This window comes from Budorcas taxicolor, chromosome 5 (assembly GCF_023091745.1).
Source record: "Budorcas taxicolor isolate Tak-1 chromosome 5, Takin1.1, whole genome shotgun sequence".
Lineage (NCBI taxonomy): Eukaryota > Metazoa > Chordata > Mammalia > Artiodactyla > Bovidae > Budorcas > Budorcas taxicolor.
Window position 1 is genome coordinate 131169578 of NC_068914.1, and position 22909 is coordinate 131192486.

The following is a 22909-nucleotide window of genomic DNA, read 5'->3' on the forward strand; positions in this document are numbered from 1 at the left end:
ACTGATCAATACTATCACTAGGTTATACTACAAGAGGCAAACACCATGCCTTATTCTTCTCTCTTAGCATTCAGCACTAAAAGGAGGTACTTAATAGATACTTGATGAATAAGAATCATCATCTTGGTAACAGATTCAGGGTACATTTAGACACTTACCACCGGATTCTACCACTATTGGAGTTATCCTCAGGTGGATTAAAATCTATCCTGGATTTTTTTTTAATCTCATATAATACCAGTTGTGCCGAAATTAACGCAGAGCTACAGAAAGACAAAGTGACCATCCATTTGAAACACTGCCTGTTCTTTGACAAGACATAACTTGTATAATGTCTTTTTTTTCCTCAAAATTTAGAATTCAAGCTAATTTCTACAGGTCTTAGAACTACTGGTCTATCATCTCTGTAGCAAAATTAACAAGGAAAGGAAGAAAATCTATTATGCAAATATCCTCATAGAAATAACAAACATAGTTAAACTGCAAGCACAGCAACTACATACTTAAAAACCAGGCTTTGCTAAGAGATTTTAAAAATTAAATAAGTCCTATTTACAAGTTCCATACTCATCTGAAATTTTTAATAAATTGGGTCTTGAAAAAAAACCAACATGCAATTTGTGAAGGATGGCTTTGTTAGGAAAATTTATGGTTTTTCACTTGTAACTGAATTCAACACATTTGCAGAACACAAAATCAACACATAAAATATGCTGCAAATCTACATTATCAATGAACAACATTCTCCTCAAAAAGGAGATTAAGCAAAACAACTCCATTTACAACAGCATCAAAAAGAATAAAATGCTTAAAAATAAATTTATCCAAGAAGGCAAAAAAAGTTCTATACAAAACATTGCTGAAAAAAATTAAATACAGAATTAAATGGAAAGATATCCCCTGTTTGTGGACTAGAAGACTTAAAATTGCTATAATGCCAATACTAGCCAAAGTGATTTATAAATTCAATACTATCCCTACCAAAATCCTAATAGAATTTTTTACATTAAACAGAAAAAAAAAAAAAAAAAAACCCTAAAATTCAAATGTAATTTTAAGGAATCCCAGACAGATTAAAAACAAGTTAAAGAAAAAAGAATAAAGTTAGAGGTCTCACATTTCCTGATTTCAAAACTTATTACAAAGCTACAGTTATCAAAACAGAGTGGTACTGGCATATCACCAGACACACAGAGCAACAGAATAGAGCCCAAAACTAAACCCCCCAGTTTATGAGCAAATGATTTTCAATAAGGATGCCAAGACTATTCAATGGCAGAGGACAGTTTTCTCAACAGATGGTGCTAGAAAAACAGAATATCCACATGTAAAAGACAGAAATTCCTTAATCCTTTCCTTAAATCATACATAAAAATTAACCTGAAGTGGATCAAAAATATAAATGTAAGAGCTAAAACTATAGAACTTTTAGAAGAAAATACAAGGGAAAAGCTTCATGACGCTAGACTTGCTAACAACTTCCTGGATATGACACCAATAGCACAGATGACAAAAGTAAAAACAAACTGGCCTACATACATCAATTTTTTTTTCCCCCAGACGGGCAGGTGGCAGGTTAAGTAAGCAAGAGAACTTACATATAAGGCTTGTCTTGGGTAGCTGCAGGAGAAATACATCTACCTGCCTGCCAGAATCATAGAAGTTTATACAGAAGTCTTAACGGAGTTCAGTAATGTATGCTATCCAGACAGTCTCAACAACACCTCATTCTCTCAAGGCTCTAGCCTCGAAAATAGCTTCCACTGGGGGAACAGTGAGCAGAGTACACATTCCAAGGGCAGGGGAGGGGGTGCTGCTGCTAAGTCACTTCAGTCGTGCCCGACTCTGTGCAACCCCATAGACGGCAGCCCACCAGGCTCCCCCGTCCCTGGGATTCTCCAGGCAAGAACACTGGAGTGGGTTGCCATTTCCTTCTCCAATGCATGAAAGTGAAGAGTGAAAGTGAAGTCGCTCAGTCATGTCCAACTCTTCACGACCCCATGGACTGCAGCCCACCACGCTCCTCCGTCCATGGGATTTTCCAGGCAAGAGTACTGGAGTAGGGTGCCATCGCCTTCTCCAGGGAGGGGGTGAGGAACCTCCTATCGTGTGAGTACAGCCCAGGGGGTCAACTGGTGGTCACATCCCCTTGATGACCTCTTCCAACAACTGCAGAGGTTGTTAGTGATCAACAAAACAATCCACGTACATCCAAATTTAAAACTGTGCATTAAAGGGCAAAATCAACAGAGTGAAAAGGCAACCCATAGAATTAAATAAAAGTATTTTTAAGTCATATATATGATATGGGGTTAATATTCAGATTATCTAAGTACTCTTACATCTTGACAACAAAAAATAATCCAATTAGAAAACTGGAAGAGGACCTGAATTGACATTTCCCCCAAGAAGATACACAAATGGCCAACAGGCATAAGAAAAGATGCTAAATGTGACTAACTATTAGGGAAATAGAGATCAAAATCACAATGAGATACCATCTCCTTATAATTGGGATGGCTACTCTCAAAATAATAATAATATGTCAGCAAGGACTTGGAAAAACTGGACCCTGTGCACTGCTGGTGAGAATGGAAATTGGTATAGGTGCTATGGAAAACAGTATGGCAGTTTCAAAAAAAATTAAAAATAGAATGACTGTACGATCAAGCAATTCTGATAATATATCCTAAAGAACTGAAAACAGGGTCTAAAAAAGCGTTTGCTCACCCACATTCGTAAGAACATTATACATAACAGCAAAAAAAGTAGTAATGACCCAATGTTCATCCATGAATTAGTGAGTAAACAAAACATAGCCTACACATACAATGGAATATTATTCAGCCTTTAAAAAAAGGAAGGAAACTCTGATACATGCTACAACATGGATGAAGACATTAAGCTAAGTGAAATAAGCCAGTCACAAAAAGACAGAAGTAACACTAATATAAGGTATCCAGAGCAGTCAAATTCATACAGACAAAAAGTAGTATGGCTGCCAAGGAGGCAGTAGGGGAGAATGGGAAGTTGTTGCTTTTGTATATAAAATTTTAGTTTTGCCAGACGAAAAGAACTGTGGAGATTGTTTGCAAAACAATGTGAATGTACTTAACACTATGCAACTGCATACTTAAAAATTAAGATGGCAAATTATGTTACATGTATTTTATTACAATTTAAAATAAAAATGTTAAATAATATAATGGTCATAAAAAAGAATACAGTTCTTAAAAAGACTTGATTAGAACAATTCAATTATTTTCTATTAGCTAATTTTATATACAACAAGAAAAACAACTAGGTAATAAAAAATTAAGATTTCTTATTTTCACTATCACAGATGGTCCTTCTTCTATGTAGTCTCAATCAGATAAGGTTTTACTGTACTAACATCAAGGCAAATGTTAGTTTAAATCCCATACTCAATAAACCCAAATGTTTGAAAACCTCAAGGCCGCAGAGAATTTCTTCAAATACCTACTAATACTCACTAGTTGCTCCTTTCTTGGAAGCTTTTTAAAAACTGTAACAATAACAGGCATTTTTTGAAATTGAAAAAACAGATCCCCAATCCTACCTTCCCAATAGAATTTATTTTTTAAAAACTCCTTTCAGTTTTTTACATAAACAAATTACTGATTGTAGCCACAGTTTAACTAGTAAGCTGATTTTTTCTTAGTCCTACATCAGACATTTTGTATGTTTTAGACAACATTCAATATTAACATAACATTTATTTGTGCTAATATACCTTTGTTATATTCAAATATGAGTTGTTATCACACAACCAAGCCATATGACTTTCTTTTATGACTTACTATATATTGCCCTACGGATTTCCAAAAGAGAACATTACCAATTCTATTTGCAACCAATAGTTTACCAGTTTCACTACAATATGCTCAGCACTGGAAGTTGGTATTTTTTAGTTATGTTTATTGATAAATGTGCAATAACTCATTTTAAACTGCACTTCTCCCTGTATGTCTGTTGCTGAGCGGTTTTAATTATACTTCAGCCAGTATTCCCAGCAACAGGTAAATTTTAGAGAAATACCAGGTAAGAAAATTCCTAAACACTTCAGAATTTAAAAAATAATAATAATAATCAAAGATTTCTGCAATATTTGACTGCTATAGAGAAATTCAAATAAAAAAGGTCATGATAAACTTGCATAGGCTGAATTACTAGTTAAGTATTAGCATGATGTAATTCGTCTTTACCTGTCATCTCCCTCAGACTCCTCCATGTTCTGCATCACCTTTAAGGTCCAATTCAAATATCATCTTAGTTAAACACTGCTTATTTCCCAACTATGCCACAGTAAATTAGTTGTACTTTTTTAAAAACCTTTTCTACTCCTCTGTGTATACTATTTAGCTTATTTTTCCCCCCAAGGCTATTGTCTATCACAGACTGTATTACTAGTAGAGCAGCTGACTAAATTACTTTTCCTCCCCTAGGTTAGATTAAATATAAATATATTCCAATGCCCGGTATATCCAAAGTAGATTCTCTTTATTATAATCATAATACAGGCAAGTAGATACGTCTGGAGAAGTCAAAGCAAGGGAATACTGTGGACTTTGATCTATGGCTCAAGACCCTTTCAGGAAAAGGTTTGTGAGATTAAAGCTATTTTCATCAAGTGTTATTTACCTTTTTTGTTCTTTTCTAAATGGGTGTAGAGAACAATATTGAAAAGTTACATGAAATGGTCTGATGTTGTCATCATGTTGACTGACAGCTAAAAGAATATGCACTTTGGTAATCTTCCATTCTAAAAACTTTGTTTTAATTTCTAACATAGTTCAGTCCAGTTCAGTCACTCAGTCATGTCCAACTCTTTGCGACCTCATGAACCGTAGCACGCCAGGCCTCCCAGTCCATCACCAAATCCTGGAGTCCACCCAAACCCATGTCCATTGAATTGCCATCCAACCATCTCATCCTCTGTTGTCCCCTTCTCCTGCCCACAAACTTTCCCAGCATCAGGGTCTTTTCAAAAGAGTCAGCTCTTCGCATCAGGTAGCCAAAGTATTCAAGTTTCAGCTTCAGCATCAGTCCTTCCAGTGAACACCCAGGACTGATCTCCTTTAGAATGGACTGGTTAGATCTCCTTGCAGTCCAAAGGACTCTCAAGAGTTTTCTCCAACACCACAGTTCAAAAGCATCAAGTCTTCTGTGCTCAGCTTGCTTTATAGTCCAACTATCACATCCATACATGACCACTGGAAAAGCCACAGCCTTGACTAGATGGACCTTTGTTGGCAAAGTAATGCCTCTGCTTTTTAATATGCTGTCTAGGTTGGTCCTAACTTTCCTTCCAAGGAGTAAGCATCTTTTAATTTCATGGCTGCAATCACCATCTGTAGTGATTTTGGAGCCCCCAAAAATAAAGTCAGCCATTGTTACCACTGTTTCCCCATCTATTTGCCATGAAGTGATGGGACGGATGCCATGATCTTGGTTTTCTGAATGTTGAGCTTTAAACCAACTTTTTCACTCTCCTCTTTCACTTTCATCAAGAGGCTCTTTAGTTCTTCTTCACTTTCTGCCATAAGGGTGGTGTTATCTGCATATCTGAGATTACTGATATTTCTCCCAGCAGTCTTGATTCCAGCTTGTGCTTCCTCCAGCCCAGCGTTTCTCATGATGTACTCTGCATATAAGTTAAATAAGCAGGGTGACAATACACAGCCTTGACGTACTCCTTTTTCTATTTGGAACCACTCTGTTGTTCCATGTCCAGTTCTAACTGTTGCTTTCTGACCTGCATACAGGTCATACCTGCCTCTCAAGAGGCAGGTCAGGTGGTCTGGTATTCCCATCTCTTTCAGAATTTTCCACAGATCCACAGAGTCAAAGACTTTGGTGTAATAAATAAAATAGACATAGCTGTTTTTCTGGAATTCTCTTGCTTTTTCAATGATCCAACGAATGTTGGCAATTTGATCTCTGGTTCCTCTGCCTTTTCTAAAACCAACTTGAACATCAGGAAGTTCACGGTTCACATATTGCTGAAGCCTGGCTTGGAGAATTTTGAGCATTACTTTACTAGCATGTGAGATGAGTCCAATTATGCAGTAGTTTGAGCATTCCTTGGCATTACCCTTGGGATTGCAATGAAAACTGACCTTTTCCAGTCCTGTGGCCACTGCTGAGTTTTCCAAATTTGCTGGCATATTGAGTGCAGCACTTTCACAGCATCATCTTTCAGGATTTAAAATAGCTCAACTGGAATTCCATCACCTCCCCTAGCTTTGTTCATAGTGATACTTCCTAAGGCCCACTTGACTTCACATTCCAGGATGTCCGGCTCTAGGTGAGTGTGAGTGATCACACCATCGTGATTACCTGGGTCGTGAAGATCTTTTTTGTACAGTTCTTCTGTGTATTCCTGCCACTTCTTCTTAATATCTTCTGCTTCTGTTAGATCCATACCATTTCTGTCCTTTATCGAGCCCATCTTTGCATGAAATGTTCCCTTGGTATGTCTAATTTTCTTGAAGAGATCTCTAATCTTTCCCATTCTGTTGTTTTCCTCTATTTCTTTGCACTGATCACTGAGGAAGGCTTTCTTATCTCTCCTTGCTATTCTTTGGAACTCTACATTCAGATGCTTATATCTTCTTTCCTTTTCTCCTTTGCTTTTTGCTTGCCTTCTTTTCACAGCTATTTGTAAGGCCTCCTCAGACAGCCATTTTGCTTTTCTGCATTTGTTTTTCTTGGGGATGGTCTTGATTCCTGTCTCCTGTACAATGTCACGAACCTCCATCCATAGTTCATCAGGCACTATGTCTATCAGATCTAGTCCCTTAAATCTGTTTCTCACTTCCACTGTATAGTCATAAGGGATCTGATTTAGGTCATACCTGAATGGTCTAACATAGTAAATATTGATAAATATAATTCACAATAACAAAAACTCTTTAGGTCCTCAGTAAACTTTAAAAGTTGTAAAACAGTCTTGGGACCAAACTGTTTGAGAAGTTTAGATCTAAACTATAAATGAACTTGCAGTTTTCAAATCAAGCCCATTTATTACAGTTTTCAAGAGCAGAAAAGAAAATTTTATCAATTTTATATTTTTAGAGCATTTCCTTATAAAAATACAATACATTGAATTAAATACTAGAAGTTTAAAGAGTAACAAAGAAGTGTTAACAGTATTAAAAGGATCTTAGTGAGCAATAACTCTGAAACTATGAGCAACTGAGTGACAAAACTTAATAAGAAATGTGTTATGATTTGATTCAAACACTATTTTAAAAAAATTAAGGAGAAACTTTGACCTTCTATAGCAAGCTAATCTAAAACCTCACACTCTTATTTCTTTTGCAGAGAGAATTCAGCTAAAAAGGAATGCTTTTTCTTTAGCAAAAACAAAACAAAATCCGAACAAGAGAAAGTTTCTAAATTAACCAAATAGTTGCTTAAAGAAAGAAAAGGCAGTTTCAAAAAACATTGCCTTAGTGCACTTAAGTTTTCAAAAGGATAAATTACTTAGGAAAAGAAATGTACCTGAAAATGGCAGGGTTGCAGACATGCTTTGGATCCAACGCTTCTCCCTGTATAAATTCATAGCACAGTCCATTATTGAAGGTACAGTAGAGCTGTGGTGCACAGCCATGAGCCTGCAACACTCGGAAACTCTTCACTTCCTCATCACGGTCGACTAACAGCTCAGTCTTATTGCCATAAATTCGCACCAGGACGACATCCTCCATTGTATTACCCACATAACAGCCAATAAGTTTATTTGTGATTCCATCAGTGAAAAGCTGCCCCCAAAAAAAAGAAAAAAAAAAAGGAAAAACAATTATTCACTTTTAAGGAAGGATTAGGAGATAATTTGAAAAACATTAAATACTAATTGAAAGAAAATGTCTACTTAATTTTTGAATATAATTTTGCCTAACATGTCTATAACTTTAATTCTAGATGTAAACAAAATGGAATGCTGCTGTTTAATATGTTGTGTGGTACAACACACACATTCTTTCTCTCTCCTATGTCTAACAGATTGGAAAATCTCTGAAGATAGGGAAAGTGGCTTTCTTGCTAGCGTAATATATGATATAAAAAAGTCTTTAATAATGTTCACAAGTTTAAAATTACAAACATAATGTACCATAATTTTCATTATGGTAAATCTCCAATTTATAAAAAACTTAATTTTAAATGCTATTTTCAAAGATTACTTAACATAACATGCACTATAAATTCTTCTAAGTACTCAGGTTATAATAATTTAAACTTGAATGCTACAGCTAAACAAGCAGCAGCAGCACAATCTTAATTAGATGAAGATAGAGAAGTAACTAGAGATTTCACAGATATTTTCTAAAAGGGAGGTCAGGGACTTTTCAAGATTTCTTTTTTTTGCTGCACCGTGAGGCATGAGGGATCTTAGTTCCCCAACCAGGAACTGAACCCATGCCCCCTGCCGTGGAAGGGCAAAGTCGTAACCAACAGACCACTAGGGAAGTCCCCTCAGGAGTTTTAAAGTCCTTTTTCAGATTTGAGTATAATATTCTATTAAAAAGCAAACAGATGATTAGCAATATTAGTTCTCTAAGTCTATTCAGAAACTGCAACTTTTGTCTTCCTCTACATGAATTTGACACTCAGTTCAGTTCAGTTGCTCAGTCGTGTCTGACTCTCTGCAACCCCATGGACTGTAGCACACCAGGCTTCCCTGTCCACCACCAACTCCTGCAGCTTGCTCAAACTCATGTCCATCGAGTCAGTGATGCCATCCAACGATCTCACCCTCTGTCATCCCCTTCTCCTAAAATTGACACTAAAACTTTCTATTTACCCAATTATAACTCAGAGCTTTTGGAGGCTCTCGGGTGGAATAAAGGAATAAAAGTGAAAGCAAGTGTTAAGGACATTTTTCCCAAGACAACTGGGAGAGAACAAGAATAATGAACAAAGGATAAGTTTTAAATGTATACACATTCAACTAATGCCTGAGAAAGACGGTAATCATTTTTATTTTGATAAGACTGTTGTAATGATAAATGATACCTGAAAAGGCTTAAAGATCTTCAGGTGAAATTTGAAAGAAGTATTTACTTATCCTTATTCACCTAATGTAGGTAAATTTAATGAGCTAATGTGAAAAGATTTATTTTGAATATCTATGTTTTGAGGGTATGCAGAGACATACAAACTCTGCTTTCCACCTAGATTTCAAAAAGCTGGTAGGTAGGGAAACAATGACAAGAAGCATATGCCTTTATACTAAATTCCGATCATCATTTTCTTAAAAACTATGTTGCAAGTTTGTTCTTATTAAAATATCAACTGGCACCCTACCCCAGTACTCTTGCCTGGAAAATCCCATGGATGGAGGAGCCTGGTGGGCTGCACTCCATGGGGTCGCTAAGAGTCGGACACGACTGAGCGACTTCACTTTCACTTTTCACTTTCATGCATTGGAGAAGGAAATGGCAACCCACTCCAGTGTTCTTGCCTGGAGAATCCCAGGGATGGGGGAGCCCGGTGGGCTGCCATCTATGGGGTCGCACAGAGCTGGACACAACTGAAGCGACTTAGCAGCAGCACACATATTACTCTGTAACTCCTCCAAATATCATATAGAAATAAAATATTTCAATTATTGAAATAATTAATGTTCTGAAATGCTTATGATGAATGACACTGCACACTTCTCAAAAGCCAGGAGTAAAATCTATGTTTTCCACATCCTCCCAACAAATATTTAGTAAGGACTTAAATACTGGCTTCCCTGGTGGCTCAAGCTTCTGCCTGCAATGCGGGAGACCTGGGTTCGATCCCTGGGTTGGGAAGATCCTCTGGAGAAGGAAACGGCAACCCACTCCAGTATTCTCTCCTGGAAAATCCCTTGGATGGAGGAGCCTGGCAGGCTACAGTCCACGGGGTCGCAAAGAGTCGGACATGACTGAGCAACTTCACTTTCACTTTAAATATTAGCTTGTCTTATTGATCTGCTACTGCTAAGTCGCTTCAGTCGTGTCAGACTCTGTGTGACCCCATAGACTGCAACCCACCAGATTCCCCCGTCCCTGGGATTCTCCAGGCAAGAACACTAGAGTGGGTTGCCATTTCCTTCTCCAATGCATGAAAGTGAAAAGTGAAAGTGAAGTCGCTCAGTGGTGTCCAACCCTGAGTGACCCCATGGACTGCAGCCCACCAGGCTCCCCCGTCCCTGGGATTCTCCAGGCAAGAGTACTGGAGTGGGCGCCATATTTATTCTTTCACTCTTGCCTATAATGAATTTCTTTAATTGTGCATGCTATATTGTATATTTATGTGTACACACAGAAATACACATTTAAGATGTACGCACTTAAAAGGGCTAGAAGTGGATAACATTACGGATAAGATTATTGAACAATATACACACATTTACAAGGATGACATTGAGTCACAACTCCAATGACACTAACCCTAACATACTCTACTATACAAAATAGCTACAAATTTACAATAAAATGATAGTCACAATAAATTCCTGGGGCAAAAAAATATTACTTCATTTATAAGAGTATTTTGCTTCCCTGATGGCTCAGCTGGTAAAGAATCCACCTGCAATGTGGGAGAACTGGGTTCAATCCTTGGGTTGGGAAGATTCCCTGGAGAAAGGAACGGCTACCCACTCCAATATTCTGGCCTGGAGAATTCCATGAACTGTACAGTCCATGGGGTCGCAAACAGTCGGACACAACTAAGCGACTTTTACTTCACTTCATAAAAGTATTTTATGTAAACTATCACTTAATTTATATTTATGTATAAATAAGGATAGAAATGGCTACAAAAATATCCAACACAAATATTAGGTAGTTTAAATCCTGTCTCTTGTTTCCCTGTTTTAAACTTTTTTCTTTTGGATTATGCGTGTTTTCTTTTTTTTTTTTCTTCCACAATCAATCCAGTTTAAATGTGAAAAAGTTAAATTAGTGAGAAAAACAAAAGGAGCCCAATAGCTAGGAACAGACCCAGTACATACAGCAAGGCCTAGAGATTCAGTTGAACATAAGTAATTTCACAGAACATCAGTATCAGATGAGACCACTCTGTGACCATAATGCATCAAGACAAAAACAAAGCCACTCTGTAATCATGTGTGAACACAGATAAAACTATGAATTTTTTCCAAACCACAAAAATCACCAAACATCCCCCTGCTCTGGCTAATATGAGGAAATGCTGTTTCTTTTCTAGTCACAGTTCTGGCCCTGCTTCATTCCTCCAGTCCTCTAGGTAAGGTAAGTTACCCACAGTTAGACTTGCCCCACTTCCTTTCTGACAGCACCCAATCCACAGGAAAGCCTTGCTTCCTTGAAAGTGAAAGTCACTCAGTCATGTCCAACTCTTTGTGACCCCATGGACCATATAGTCCATGGAATTCTCCAGGCCAGAATACTGGAGTGAGTAGCCTTTCCCTTCTCCAGGGGATCGTCCCAACCCAGGGATTGAACCCAGGTATCCTAGGTTGCAGGTGGATTCTTTACCAGCTAAGCCACAAGGAAAGTCCAAGAATACTGGAGGGGGTAGCCTATCCCTTCTCCAGGGGATCTTCCCAACCCAGGAATCAAACAAGGGTCTCCTGCATTGCAGGTGGATTCTTTACCAACTGAGCTATCAGGGAAGCTTCCTTGACCCCTCTCCTAAATTTTTATGCTAAGTCCTTTCTAATACCCACATAGCAAGAGCCCCACCATTACTCATGGAATAAGTCTTCCTCAACTGCACGGAGTAATAAATCCAATTTGTTCAGCTATTCAAATGACCTCTTGATGGAGATTTCTGGCTTTAAAGATGTATGGATAATGCTTTTTCACTCTTGGATGGTTCCTACCTCATGCATAAATCAACAATTAATTCAAGGTACTTCAGCTTTCCAAAACAGACAAAAATATAATAGGTATATGCTAGGTATGAGCACTATATCAGATATATACTAGAAATGTAAAATTCCACCTCATTGGAGGGGGTACAAAAACAATAGAAATCTCATGGAGCTCCTTTTCACAGGGTTTATCCTACACTATTTGTCAAGTATTTAAGATAGTACTAGTTCAGAGAATGAGATTGGAGCAAGACTGCCCTACTTGACTGTAAATTCTAGGTGTGTCAGTCTATAAGTTGAGTAATCTTAGGCAAGTCACTTAACTTGTATGTGCTTTATTCATCTCATGTTTAATATAAGCAATTAGAATCTATAGTTTTAGTTTTTGTTTTTTAATTAATATGTTTTTATGAGAATTAATAGCTTCTCTTGTGGCTCAGCTGATAAAGAATCTGCCTGCAATACGGGTTCAATCCCTGGGTTGGGACGATCCCCTGGAGAAGGAAAAGGCTACCCACTCCAGTATTCTAGCCTGGAAAATTCCATGGACTGTATAGTCCATGGGATGGCAAAGAGTTGGACACGACTGAACAACTTTCACTCATGAGAATTAATGACAACATATACAAAAGCACGCACAACAGTTTCTGACACAAACTAAGCTCTTATCAAGTATGCAGATAACCACATATTTAAATTTCAACACAAGACAGCAAAATGATTCATAATGAGATCATAAAAGTTAATAATTATGACAACATCTACGTTACAGATTAGCCCCTAGACTCTATGCTGCTGTACTGCCCAAACCTGTACAGGGTGCCATTTGAAGTAACACAGAAAACCTGGTTGGTGAAAAGAAATTACAGTTTAATGACACCTTAGAAGTTAAAGTGACTATCAATGAACCTGAAGACCTTCTTGAGACCCCCAAAACATAATCCAATGCCTCCTTTCAGTGCGTGACACTATCTTGCAATGACAAACTCTATATCTTAGCTACCAGGAAATTTCTTTAGTCCCTAAGATGATTAAGAAATCAAGCAGAGTTTTGATATTTATTTATGGTTTAAAATGACCAATTAATACTAAATTCAAATGAATAAGCTTCCACAGGCCAAGATAATGGGAAACACAAGTTTCAATTATTCTTTAAGATAATGACTACTACACAAGACCAGAAATTTAGAAAGATGGAATTAATTTGTGTCAGTTCACTGTTTTGTAGAAGAAACTATTGTGATTCCACCATCTTCCAAAATGACAGAATTAAAAGCAATGTAAAAAGAAAACAAAATACCATTTTCATGGATCTAACTGGCAAAAATTTTTTTAATTTAATATCAGAGATTGGAGAAGATATACAGAAAAAGATACTTTACAATACTTTTTGAGGAATAAAAAATTACATAAAGTGAGAAATACCATGAAAGTTTTATGTCAACTTGGATTGGCTATAATGCCCAGTCATTCAATCAAACATTAATTTAGATGCAGCTCTGTAGGTATTTCGCAGACTTATTAACCAGATAACTTCAAGTAAAAGATTAATCCCCATAAGTGAGCCTCATTCGATCAGGTGACGGGCTGTTAAAGCAAAACTTAGGTTTTCCTGAAGATACTCTGCCTTAAGGCTACAGCATCAATTCCTGTCTTAAGAGTTTACAGCTTACCAGACAATGCCATACAAATTTCAGATTTACCAACCTCTACAACTGTGTGAGCCAGTTCCTTGAAGTAGATTATATATATATATATATATATATATATATATATATACACATACACACACACACACGTATATGTGTGTGTATGTTTTTTTTCTTTAAATTTAATTTCACTAAGAATTTATGGATATACTTAAAGAAGTTACCCAAAATATATGCATAAAAGTAGTTCACTGCAATACTGATTTTAATATCTAAAAAATAAAAACAAAATTTAAAAAAAGATTACATACACTGACATAGAGATATTGAAGATATACTATTTTAAAAGCACCCTATGGAATAATTTAATTATATTTACTATATTTATAAATGAAGGTAGATAATGTATGCTGGTAAATCCATACATAAATTATTTATGCTGGTAAATAATCTGACAATTTTACATAAGTCAAAAAAAACTGTTCACAAAATTATCTTTGAGGAGAAGGACTTAGTGTTGAGGGATTTAAGTTTTTTACTTTCCATTTTATAGCCTTATTTATGTTTTAAATATTTTATTAACAGCATGAACCATTTGTATTTATTAAACAAAATCAACAGGGTTAGATAGTATTCTTTTATGAATGTGATGAATGCCTGTGTGTGTGTGTAGTCCACTCAGTCATGTCCAACTCTTTGCAACCCTATGGACTATGGTTCGCCATAGTCTCTGTCCATGGAATTCTCCAGGCAAGAATACTGCAGTGGGTTGTCAATTCCTCCTCCAGGGGATCTTCCCAACCAAGAGATCAAGCTATTTCCTGTGTCTCCTGCAAAGCAGGCAGACTCTTTATCTGCTGAGCCTTTCTAATTTTCCTCTTTATACTCTTTAGAATTCTTTTTAAAACCTCACTTTAAAAGTAATTAAGTCACATGATCAAATATTATGTTTCTAGCTATCAAAAATTGTGGTCAATACCATAAAAACATGAAAATATTTACAACAGACATGAGTTTGAGCAAGCTCCAGGAGTTGGTGATGGACAGGGAAGCCCGCAGTCCACGGGGTCACAAAGAGTTGGACATGACAGAGCAACTGAACTGAACTGATATGAAGAACAGGAATATAAAAGTGTACATAAGATTCAATAAAACAACTATGTAAAATATTTAAGGGAGAAGTAGATGGTAATAAACAAAATAGAACAGTTGATTGTTTAATAAAATATGAATAGGAAGTGCGGGTTTTTTGCTACTCAAAGTTTTAATATTGTGTTACATCTTTTCAGTAAAACTAAATTATTTCATGATTATACAGTTCTTTATTTAAAAAATTTACACATACAGTATATTTTCTCAGAGTACTAGAAAAAATGACTAATTCAATTCAAAAATATTGTTCTGTTAACTTTTTTTAAACTGTTATTGTGATTACCACTAGAGGGAGGGAAAAGTTAGGAGCAGAAAGGGAAGTGGGAGATATTCTGGATTACTGGTTAATATTTTCTCTTTCCCTGAGCTAGGGCTACAAAGGTATTTGTTCTACAACAATTTATGTTTCATTTTTTCCTGTAGGCTTGTTGTATCTCACAATTTTTAAAAGGGTGACAAAAATTTATCTATAGCCCATAAGATGTATCAGAGTAAAAGAACTTCTAAGAAAAAACGGGGGACTTCCCCTGGTGGTCCAGTGTAAGATTCTGTGCTTCTACAGCAGAGGGTTCAGGTTCAATCCCTGGCCAAGGAACTAAAATCCCACCTGTCACATGGCAAGGCCAAAAGATAAAAAACAGTGACAGAATCCTGAAAAATACAACCTGATTCCTTACATAAAGACCTTTCATTACTGCCCTATCTTTGTCTGCCACAAAAAGAAACACGAAACAAAACAAAGCCCTTAAGCTTCCCACTTCCTCCCGGACCTGCAAGCAATTAACAAGTCCTGCACATTTATTTTCTGAAATGTCAAATCTATTCCTTATTTCCAGCTTCAAGGCCACTGTCCTAATTTGGATCCCAGCACCACTTATCTATACTAACATAACAGTCTCTCCTCAGTTGTCTTTCACAACATTTTTTAACGCAACACACAGGGGAAAAAAACGTATTTATGGCTTAATTCAACACATATATTTTATGTAAAACTAAAACAAGCTTCACAAGAAATATTTAACCATATTACTTGCAATGCTCTCTGATCTATCCTATCACATCTTAACTCACCTTTTTAAACTGTAGTGGTTTCAATCCACTATACTAATTTAGCATCCTTTTAGTAAGCAACAACCAAGAGTTTCAAAAATAATGTCCTTTCTAAGTGATCTGCTGCTGCTGCTAAGTTGCTTCAACCATGTCCAACTCTGTGCGACCCCACAGAGGGCAGCCCACCAGGCTCCCCCGTCCCTGGGATTCTCCAGGCAAGAACACCGGAGTGGGTTGCCATTTCCTTCTCTAATGCATGAAAGTGAAAAGTGAAAGTGAAGTCGCTCAGTCGTGTCCGACTACCAGGCTCCTCTGTCCATGTGATTTTCCAGGCAAGAGTACTGGAGTAGGGTGCCATTGCCTTCTCCGTTCTAAGTGATCACTCACTTTCCAATTCAAAACATTTTCTTCAATGGATGCTGCCTAAATAGTAATCTGCCACTTAATATATAACATACTGCTTAAAAACATTCACCAACTTCCCATTACGTCCTAGATAATAAAATACCACCTCCTAATGAGGCATAAATACTTCATATTTAACCTCTGCCTTATTTGGAAATCACTTTGTACACCATTCTACCCAAGACACTCATAGTCCACGAAACACTCATAGTTTACGAAAGTGGTTTTTCTTTGCCCAGAAATACTTCCCCATTCCATCTCCTATCTTTCCTTCCAAGCTCAATTCAAGGTACCCCTTGAAGCCTCTCTGTGAAGCCTTTCCTTTTCCATTCTCCCATGCCTACCTTCTGCTACAAGAAATGCTGCTAAAAATTAGCATTATGCCAGCACAAAAAAATACATGTCAAAATTACTGAATTTTAGGAGCTTACAATTCTTTTAGAACAACTTTCTACTTACAAAGGCTGGGGGGGTGAGCCGGGGATGGGGGGCAGGGTGAAGTAATAAAACATACTGTTTATAATTTTTTACCTATTTCATTTAATTCTCCTGATACTCTACTCTTAGTAGTAAAGTAGTAAAAGTAGTAAACGAATAGTAATTAAAATTACTATTTGTTGTAGTGTAGTAGTTAAAAGTGAAAGAGGAGAGTGAAAAAGTTGGCTTAAAACTTAACATTCAGAAAACTAAGATCAAGGCATCTGGTTCCATCACTTCATGGCAAATAGATGGGGAAACAACGGAAAGAGTGTCAGACTTTATTTTGGGGGGCTCCAAAATCACAGCAGATGGTGATTGCAACCATGAAATTAAAAGACACTTGCTCCTTGAAAGAAAAGTTATGACCAACCTAGACAGCATATTAAAAAGCAAAGACATTACTTTGCCAACAAGGGTCCGTCTAGTCAAAGCTATGGTTTTTCCAGTGGTCATCTATGGATGTGAGAGTTGAACTATAAAGAAAGCTGAGCGCCGAAGACTGATGTTTTTGAACTGTGGTGTTGGAGAAGACTCTTGAGAGTCTCTTGGACTGCAAGGAGATCCCACAAGTCCATCCTAAAGGAAACCAGTCCTGAATATTCATTGGAAGGACTGATGCTGAAGCTGAAATTCCAATACTTTGGCCACCTGATGAGAAGGACTGACTCATTTGAAAAGACCCTGATGCTGGGAAATATTGAAGGCAGGAGGAGAAGGGGATGTCAGAGGATGAGATGCTTGGAGGTATCACCGACTCAACGGACATGAGTTTGAGTAAACTCTGGGAGTTGGTGATGGACAGGAAGGCCTGGCGAGCTTCAGTCCATGGGTTGCAACACGAATGAGCGACTGAACTGAACTGATAGTAGTTAAATTCTGTTTTGTACTATGCTACTATTTTCCAAGGTAGATAATAATTTCTTTTTATAGAGGTTTTTAAACTTGCCAAAGGTGGCAAATGGCTGACATCAGGATTTGAAACCATCCTCTTTCCACTACACTACACTGAGGCCTCAAAGAGTGGTGAAATGGTTGCTCAGTCCAAGACATATAGCTATTAATACTTGAAAGTGAACTAGCACATTAGACCCCTGACTTTGTGGTCACACATTATCAAAATACATGGGAGCCTATCGAACATTACACATCCTTCACAGGAGCCTATTAAACATCCCATCTCTCTTAGTCATACTTAAAATACTCTCAGGTGTTACCACCCACTCAAATACTTTCCTATTAGATAGTAATGATTTTAAAAGAAAGCAGACTGGCGATTCAATTCTTACATGATAGTATACACGATAGAATGCCATTCTCCCAAATCATCCCACCCTCTCCCTCTCCCTCTGAATCGCCAGTCTATGTCTGACGCAGGATACAGCATGCTTGGGGCTGGTGCATGGGGATGACCCACAGAGATGTTATGGGGAGGGAGGTGGGAGGGGGGTTCATGTTTGGGAACACAAGTAAGAATTAAAGATTTTAAAATTTAATAAAAAAATAAAAGAAAGCAGAAGTGAATCCCTTTTCCAGAATAATGTCACATGTGAAAAAAGTAATGAAATTATATTTGTAAGGAACTTAAGACAAAATCTTTCTATGAACCAAAGATTTAATTTTTAAACAAATTACTAATATTGCAGAGAAATGGCTTCCCTGTCTAAATCATAATATACAAACTGCAGTCCATGGGGTCGCAAGGAGTCAGACGCGACTGAACTGAACAAACATAAACTTTTCTCAAAGAGCAATAATTTATGAGTTCTCATCCCAGATCTGGAAAAGGCAGTGGCACCCCACTCCAGTACTCTTGCCTGGAAAATGCCATGGATAGAGGAGCCTGGTAGGCTGCAGTCCATGGGGTCGCTGAGAGTCGGACACCACTGAGCAGTTTCACTTTCACTCTTCACTTTCATGCATTGGAGAAGGAAATGGCAACCCACTCCAGTGTTCTTGCCTGGAGAATCCCAGGGACAGGGGAGCCTGGTGGGCTGCCGTCTATGGGGTCGCAGAGTCGGACACGACTGAAGCGACTTAGCAGCAGCAGCAGCATCCCAGATCTGCCATTACTAACTTCAAATTCAGTATCATGTAACTATAAAATACATATTAACAGTCTACATCTATCTCACAGGATTGCTGGGAGAGTGTATGCCGAAGTGCTTTCTTTATAAACAGTAAAATATTATTAAATAAAAAACTCTGATGTATTGTTTTAGACCTACTCTGCCTATTCTAACATACTACACTACACAAAGCTCACCACTCCTTTTATATCGTATTCTTTTAATTTGGCAGAGATAGGGAAAAAATAATTCAACTTTTTAAAGCTCTATCTAAAATGAGACATATTATCCCATATGTCCATAAGTTGTGAGCAAAGATGGGACCCTCTATCATTTTGAATGTACTAACATCTTTTTTTGTTTGCTTCTGGATTTTGTAATGTGCTCTCAAAGTTCAGCTGGCAAGACTAAGTGCCAGGTAAATAAGTATTATTAGAGTAAGCTTCTAAGGTATGTTTAAATAATATTTTATATCACATAAGAATTTGAGAAAAAAATCTTTTAAAAAATATGTGCTATTATTACTGATACTTGTTTTACTCTTTTAACTATATGTGAGGTATGACTTTTATCTTTATACTTCAAAGGAAATAAAAGCAAATCTCAAAAGAAAATATTTCTGTCCATATTTACTATAATGACCTAGAATTTGGGAGTCAGATCTACTAAATTGAGAGATGAATAACCATCAACTCAGCTTAGCAGTTGTCCCAGCTTCTGGATCAAAAGCTTTGCTTGCACATGGAGGGATTAGATTTCTAAATAACAATCACCATAAGAGCAAAACAAATGGTAGTATTTACCTTCATTTACAAATAAGCACATTGGAAGTTTGGAAAATGAGTACAAAGGTCTCAAAGTCAAAAGTTGATACATGGGTTTCAGGTAAGGCTCAATCTCAAGTACTTTCAACAGTCAGAAACAGTCTAAATGTTAATACATTTTATCCTTTTTTCCAACCTATATCCTGGCTTTACTTCACTGCTGCTAAGTCGCTTCAGTCGTGTCCGACTCTGTGCAACCCATAGACAGCAGCCCACCAGGCTCCCCCATCCCTGGGATTCTCCAGGCAAGAATACTGGAGTGGGTTGCCATTTTCTTCTCCAAAAGTGAAAAGTCAAAGTGAAGTTGCTCAGTCATGTCCGACTCTTTGCAACCCCATGGACTGCAGCCAACCAGGCTCCTCCGTCCATGGGATTTTCCAGGCAAGAGTACTGGAGTGGGGTGCCATTGCCTTCTCCACTGAGCTTTATCTAAAAAATGATAGTACCCATCTTAAATGGTTGTCTGAGGGATTAAATGATTTAAAAAAAAACACCTCATGTACCTCTGAAATTCCAGTCATCAAAGCTTCAAACTCTTAAGTCTCTGCTTAAAAAGTAATACAGCTTGTCAGAACCAGAGTTTACCAGGAAACGGCAATGTCTTTAATTAATATGTTTAATTAATAATTGACGGCCAGAACATAACTTATTTTAATAAATGTAAAAAACTAGAATAAGTTAATAAATAATAAACTAAAGAAGTGTAGAGTTTCAACTTGGAAGTTTCAATTAAACTAATTTTCCTTAAAGGAAATATGCTGTTATTGTTCAGTCACTAAGTTGTGTCGGACTCTGCAACCCCATGGACTGCAGCACGCCAGGCTTCCCTGTTCTTCACTATCTCCCAGTTTGCTTAAATTCATGTCCCTTGAATCGGTAATGGGATCTAACCATCTCATCCTCCGCACCCCACTCCATCCTCCTTTTGCCATCAATCTTTCCCAGCATCACGGTCTTCCCAATGAGTCAGTTTTCCAAATCAGGCGGCCTAAGTATTGGAACTTCAGCATAAGTCCTTCCAATGAATATTCAGGACTGATTTCCTTCAGGATTGACTGGTTTGATCTCCTTTCAGTCCAAGGGACTCTCAGGAGTCTTCTCCAACACCGCAATTCAAAAGCATCAATTCTCCGGTGCTCATCCTTCTTTATGGTCCAACTCTACTATCTTTTTTTTTTATCACACATGAAAATCACTTTTGATTCACTATGTCCTACATATCTGGCTAACAAACACTCCCTTAAATTTTCAAAATTTTTGTCTGATAACTTTTTTTCAAAACATATGGGTCCTTTTAATCTGCTCAAAACTCTTCCAGACAGTAAGAACTGAAGCCAACATTTATGAAACTGAAGTGTCAAGGACTGTTCTGGGCCCTAGGGCACTATCCATGTTTTATTCATTTTTGTATAGGTGACTACTTTAGCAAAGCACCTGAGATACTATTAAGTTAACTTTGCTGAAATAGTCAACAAAATAAGGCAGATGATCTGGCTACTTCAACTGAATACTCTTATATTATTGCTCAGATTTGAAACAAACCTTAAATATGCCAGCCTTTAAAATTACTTTGTGTTTGCAAGGGAAAAGGAGGTTCATTTTCGTATATAGTACCTAAAACTGCAAAAGTTAAAAAGAAATGTGCTCAAAATACATTTCCTGTATGCTGCATCATAACTTATTAAAAATAAGCTATTCAAAAACGCATAGGTTCTCCAGGACTTTTTCTCCCAATTTCTATGAATACAGTGGCTCCGGAAAAAGAAATATTCACAAGCCACCTATCATTCCAACATCAGATATTGTTAGGTTCACTCACATGATTAAAACCTTTACAGAAATACTGATACAAACAAAATAACGTGTGCAGGGCCACCTAAGAACCCAATCTGATAATGCATGATGACCATGGTCATTACTTTGGGAAACAGGGCTGTCGCCAATCCCAGGATTTGAGACGATAAAAACGCAGGGTGAGCATCAATGGCTTACACCGACGGGGGGAGGGTTGGGAAGGGAAAGGAAAAGATCAGAGAAAATTAATTACTGCATTATTTGTGAAAGGAGAGGCGACAGCGGCTTAGGCCGACGGGCGAGGACCCCTTGCAAGGGAAGTGGAAAGGGTTCATTCCGCAGTCTTCTAGGATAGGCGAGGGGGAGGAGGGGCGAGAAACAACAAGGACCTTCCTGAGGTGCAAGGGGTGCGTCACTAACGTAGCCGCTTCGGGAAAAAGGAAATCTGCCCTCAGGACAGCCTCAGTAAGCAATGATGAAAGGGGGAGTGACCTTCCTAGGTGTGACGGAGGAAACACAGGGTCACTTCCCAAAGAACGGAACGAGAAGACGTTCCCGGAGATGCTCCTGGGGCCCCGGGGAGCATAAAGGATGGTGAGGAGGAAACCCCCCACTCCCTTCCCCCCTGGGCCGCGTCAAGGTCGGGAGAGCCCCGGGGCTAAGGTGTGGGCGTTACCTGCAGAGTCACCTCCTGAGGGTCCCAGTGCGGCCGGAGGTGTTGCAGGAGGCTCAGGGCCCCCTCCCGGCAGCGCTGCTCCTCCTGATCTTGCACCGTGACGTCCAGCTTGGGGACCTCCGGGGAGCCGGGCGGGACGTGGATGTAATTGGCCATGGCCCAGGCGACGGCAGAGACTACCACAACGACGACGGCGACGGCGACCACGAGAACGGCGGGCGCCGACAGGCTGCTGGATCCTTCCGTCCCGGGGCGCCCTCGCGGGAGGGCTGGGGGCGTTCAGACTGACAGCCGAGCGGTAGGAGAACCGGTGGAGGCGGCACTCTCGCCGACCCGGGTCTGGACAGCGGCTGAACTGAGCGGGGAATGCTCACGGGAAAAAAATTCCTCTCGTCTGCGCTCGGCCGCCGGCGGGCGCGGAGCATGCCGGGACTGGCCTGACGCTGGCGTCACGCGCGGGGCGGGGCCTCGGCTGCGTCAGGCTCAGGGCCGCGTGTCTAGCTCTGAGGCACAATGGGCCTGGTTCCCAGGGCTCGGTTTCTCGGCCTTTATCAGACTCTTCCTGGCGTGCTGTTACTCGGAAACACGCGGGGCTCGCCTTCTGGAATGAGGCTGAGCCCTGCCAAGCCCCGAACGAAAGGCACTGAAGCTTTAGCTCACCTTTTTTGGGGAAGGGGTGGGTCTTGGTATCTGGGTTTGAGGTAGAGCTGACTTTTTCTGGAATGCCAGGGACGCGTCCTGAAATAACCCCAGGGTCAGCCTCTGAGTTTGGCCTGAGTTTGGGCAAGCTGAATTAACTGGGTCGCCTTGATCTCGGAGCTGCTGTGTACTGAGGTCCACATAGTTGGGTTGACAACTAACTTACCATCAGCAGTATACTGAGCTCATGGTATACTGGGACAGTTAAGATAATTGGGTAAAACGGAGACTGCACGTCAAGATGTATTTTTAAAGGTCGGTTA

General features: G+C 38.7%; 1 protein-coding gene across 1 annotated transcript in view; it reads right to left on the reverse strand.

The window, feature by feature from the left end:
- The window catches only part of ETNK1 (ethanolamine kinase 1), a 49462-nt gene extending 27090 nt beyond the window's left edge, over positions 1 to 22372 (reverse strand). The window contains 3 exon segments of the mRNA XM_052640875.1: positions 7528 to 7787; positions 21948 to 22322; positions 22325 to 22372. Of these exon segments, the coding sequence (XP_052496835.1) occupies positions 7528 to 7787; positions 21948 to 22322; positions 22325 to 22372 (683 nt within the window).
- Positions 22373 to 22909: the final 537 nt, after the last annotated feature.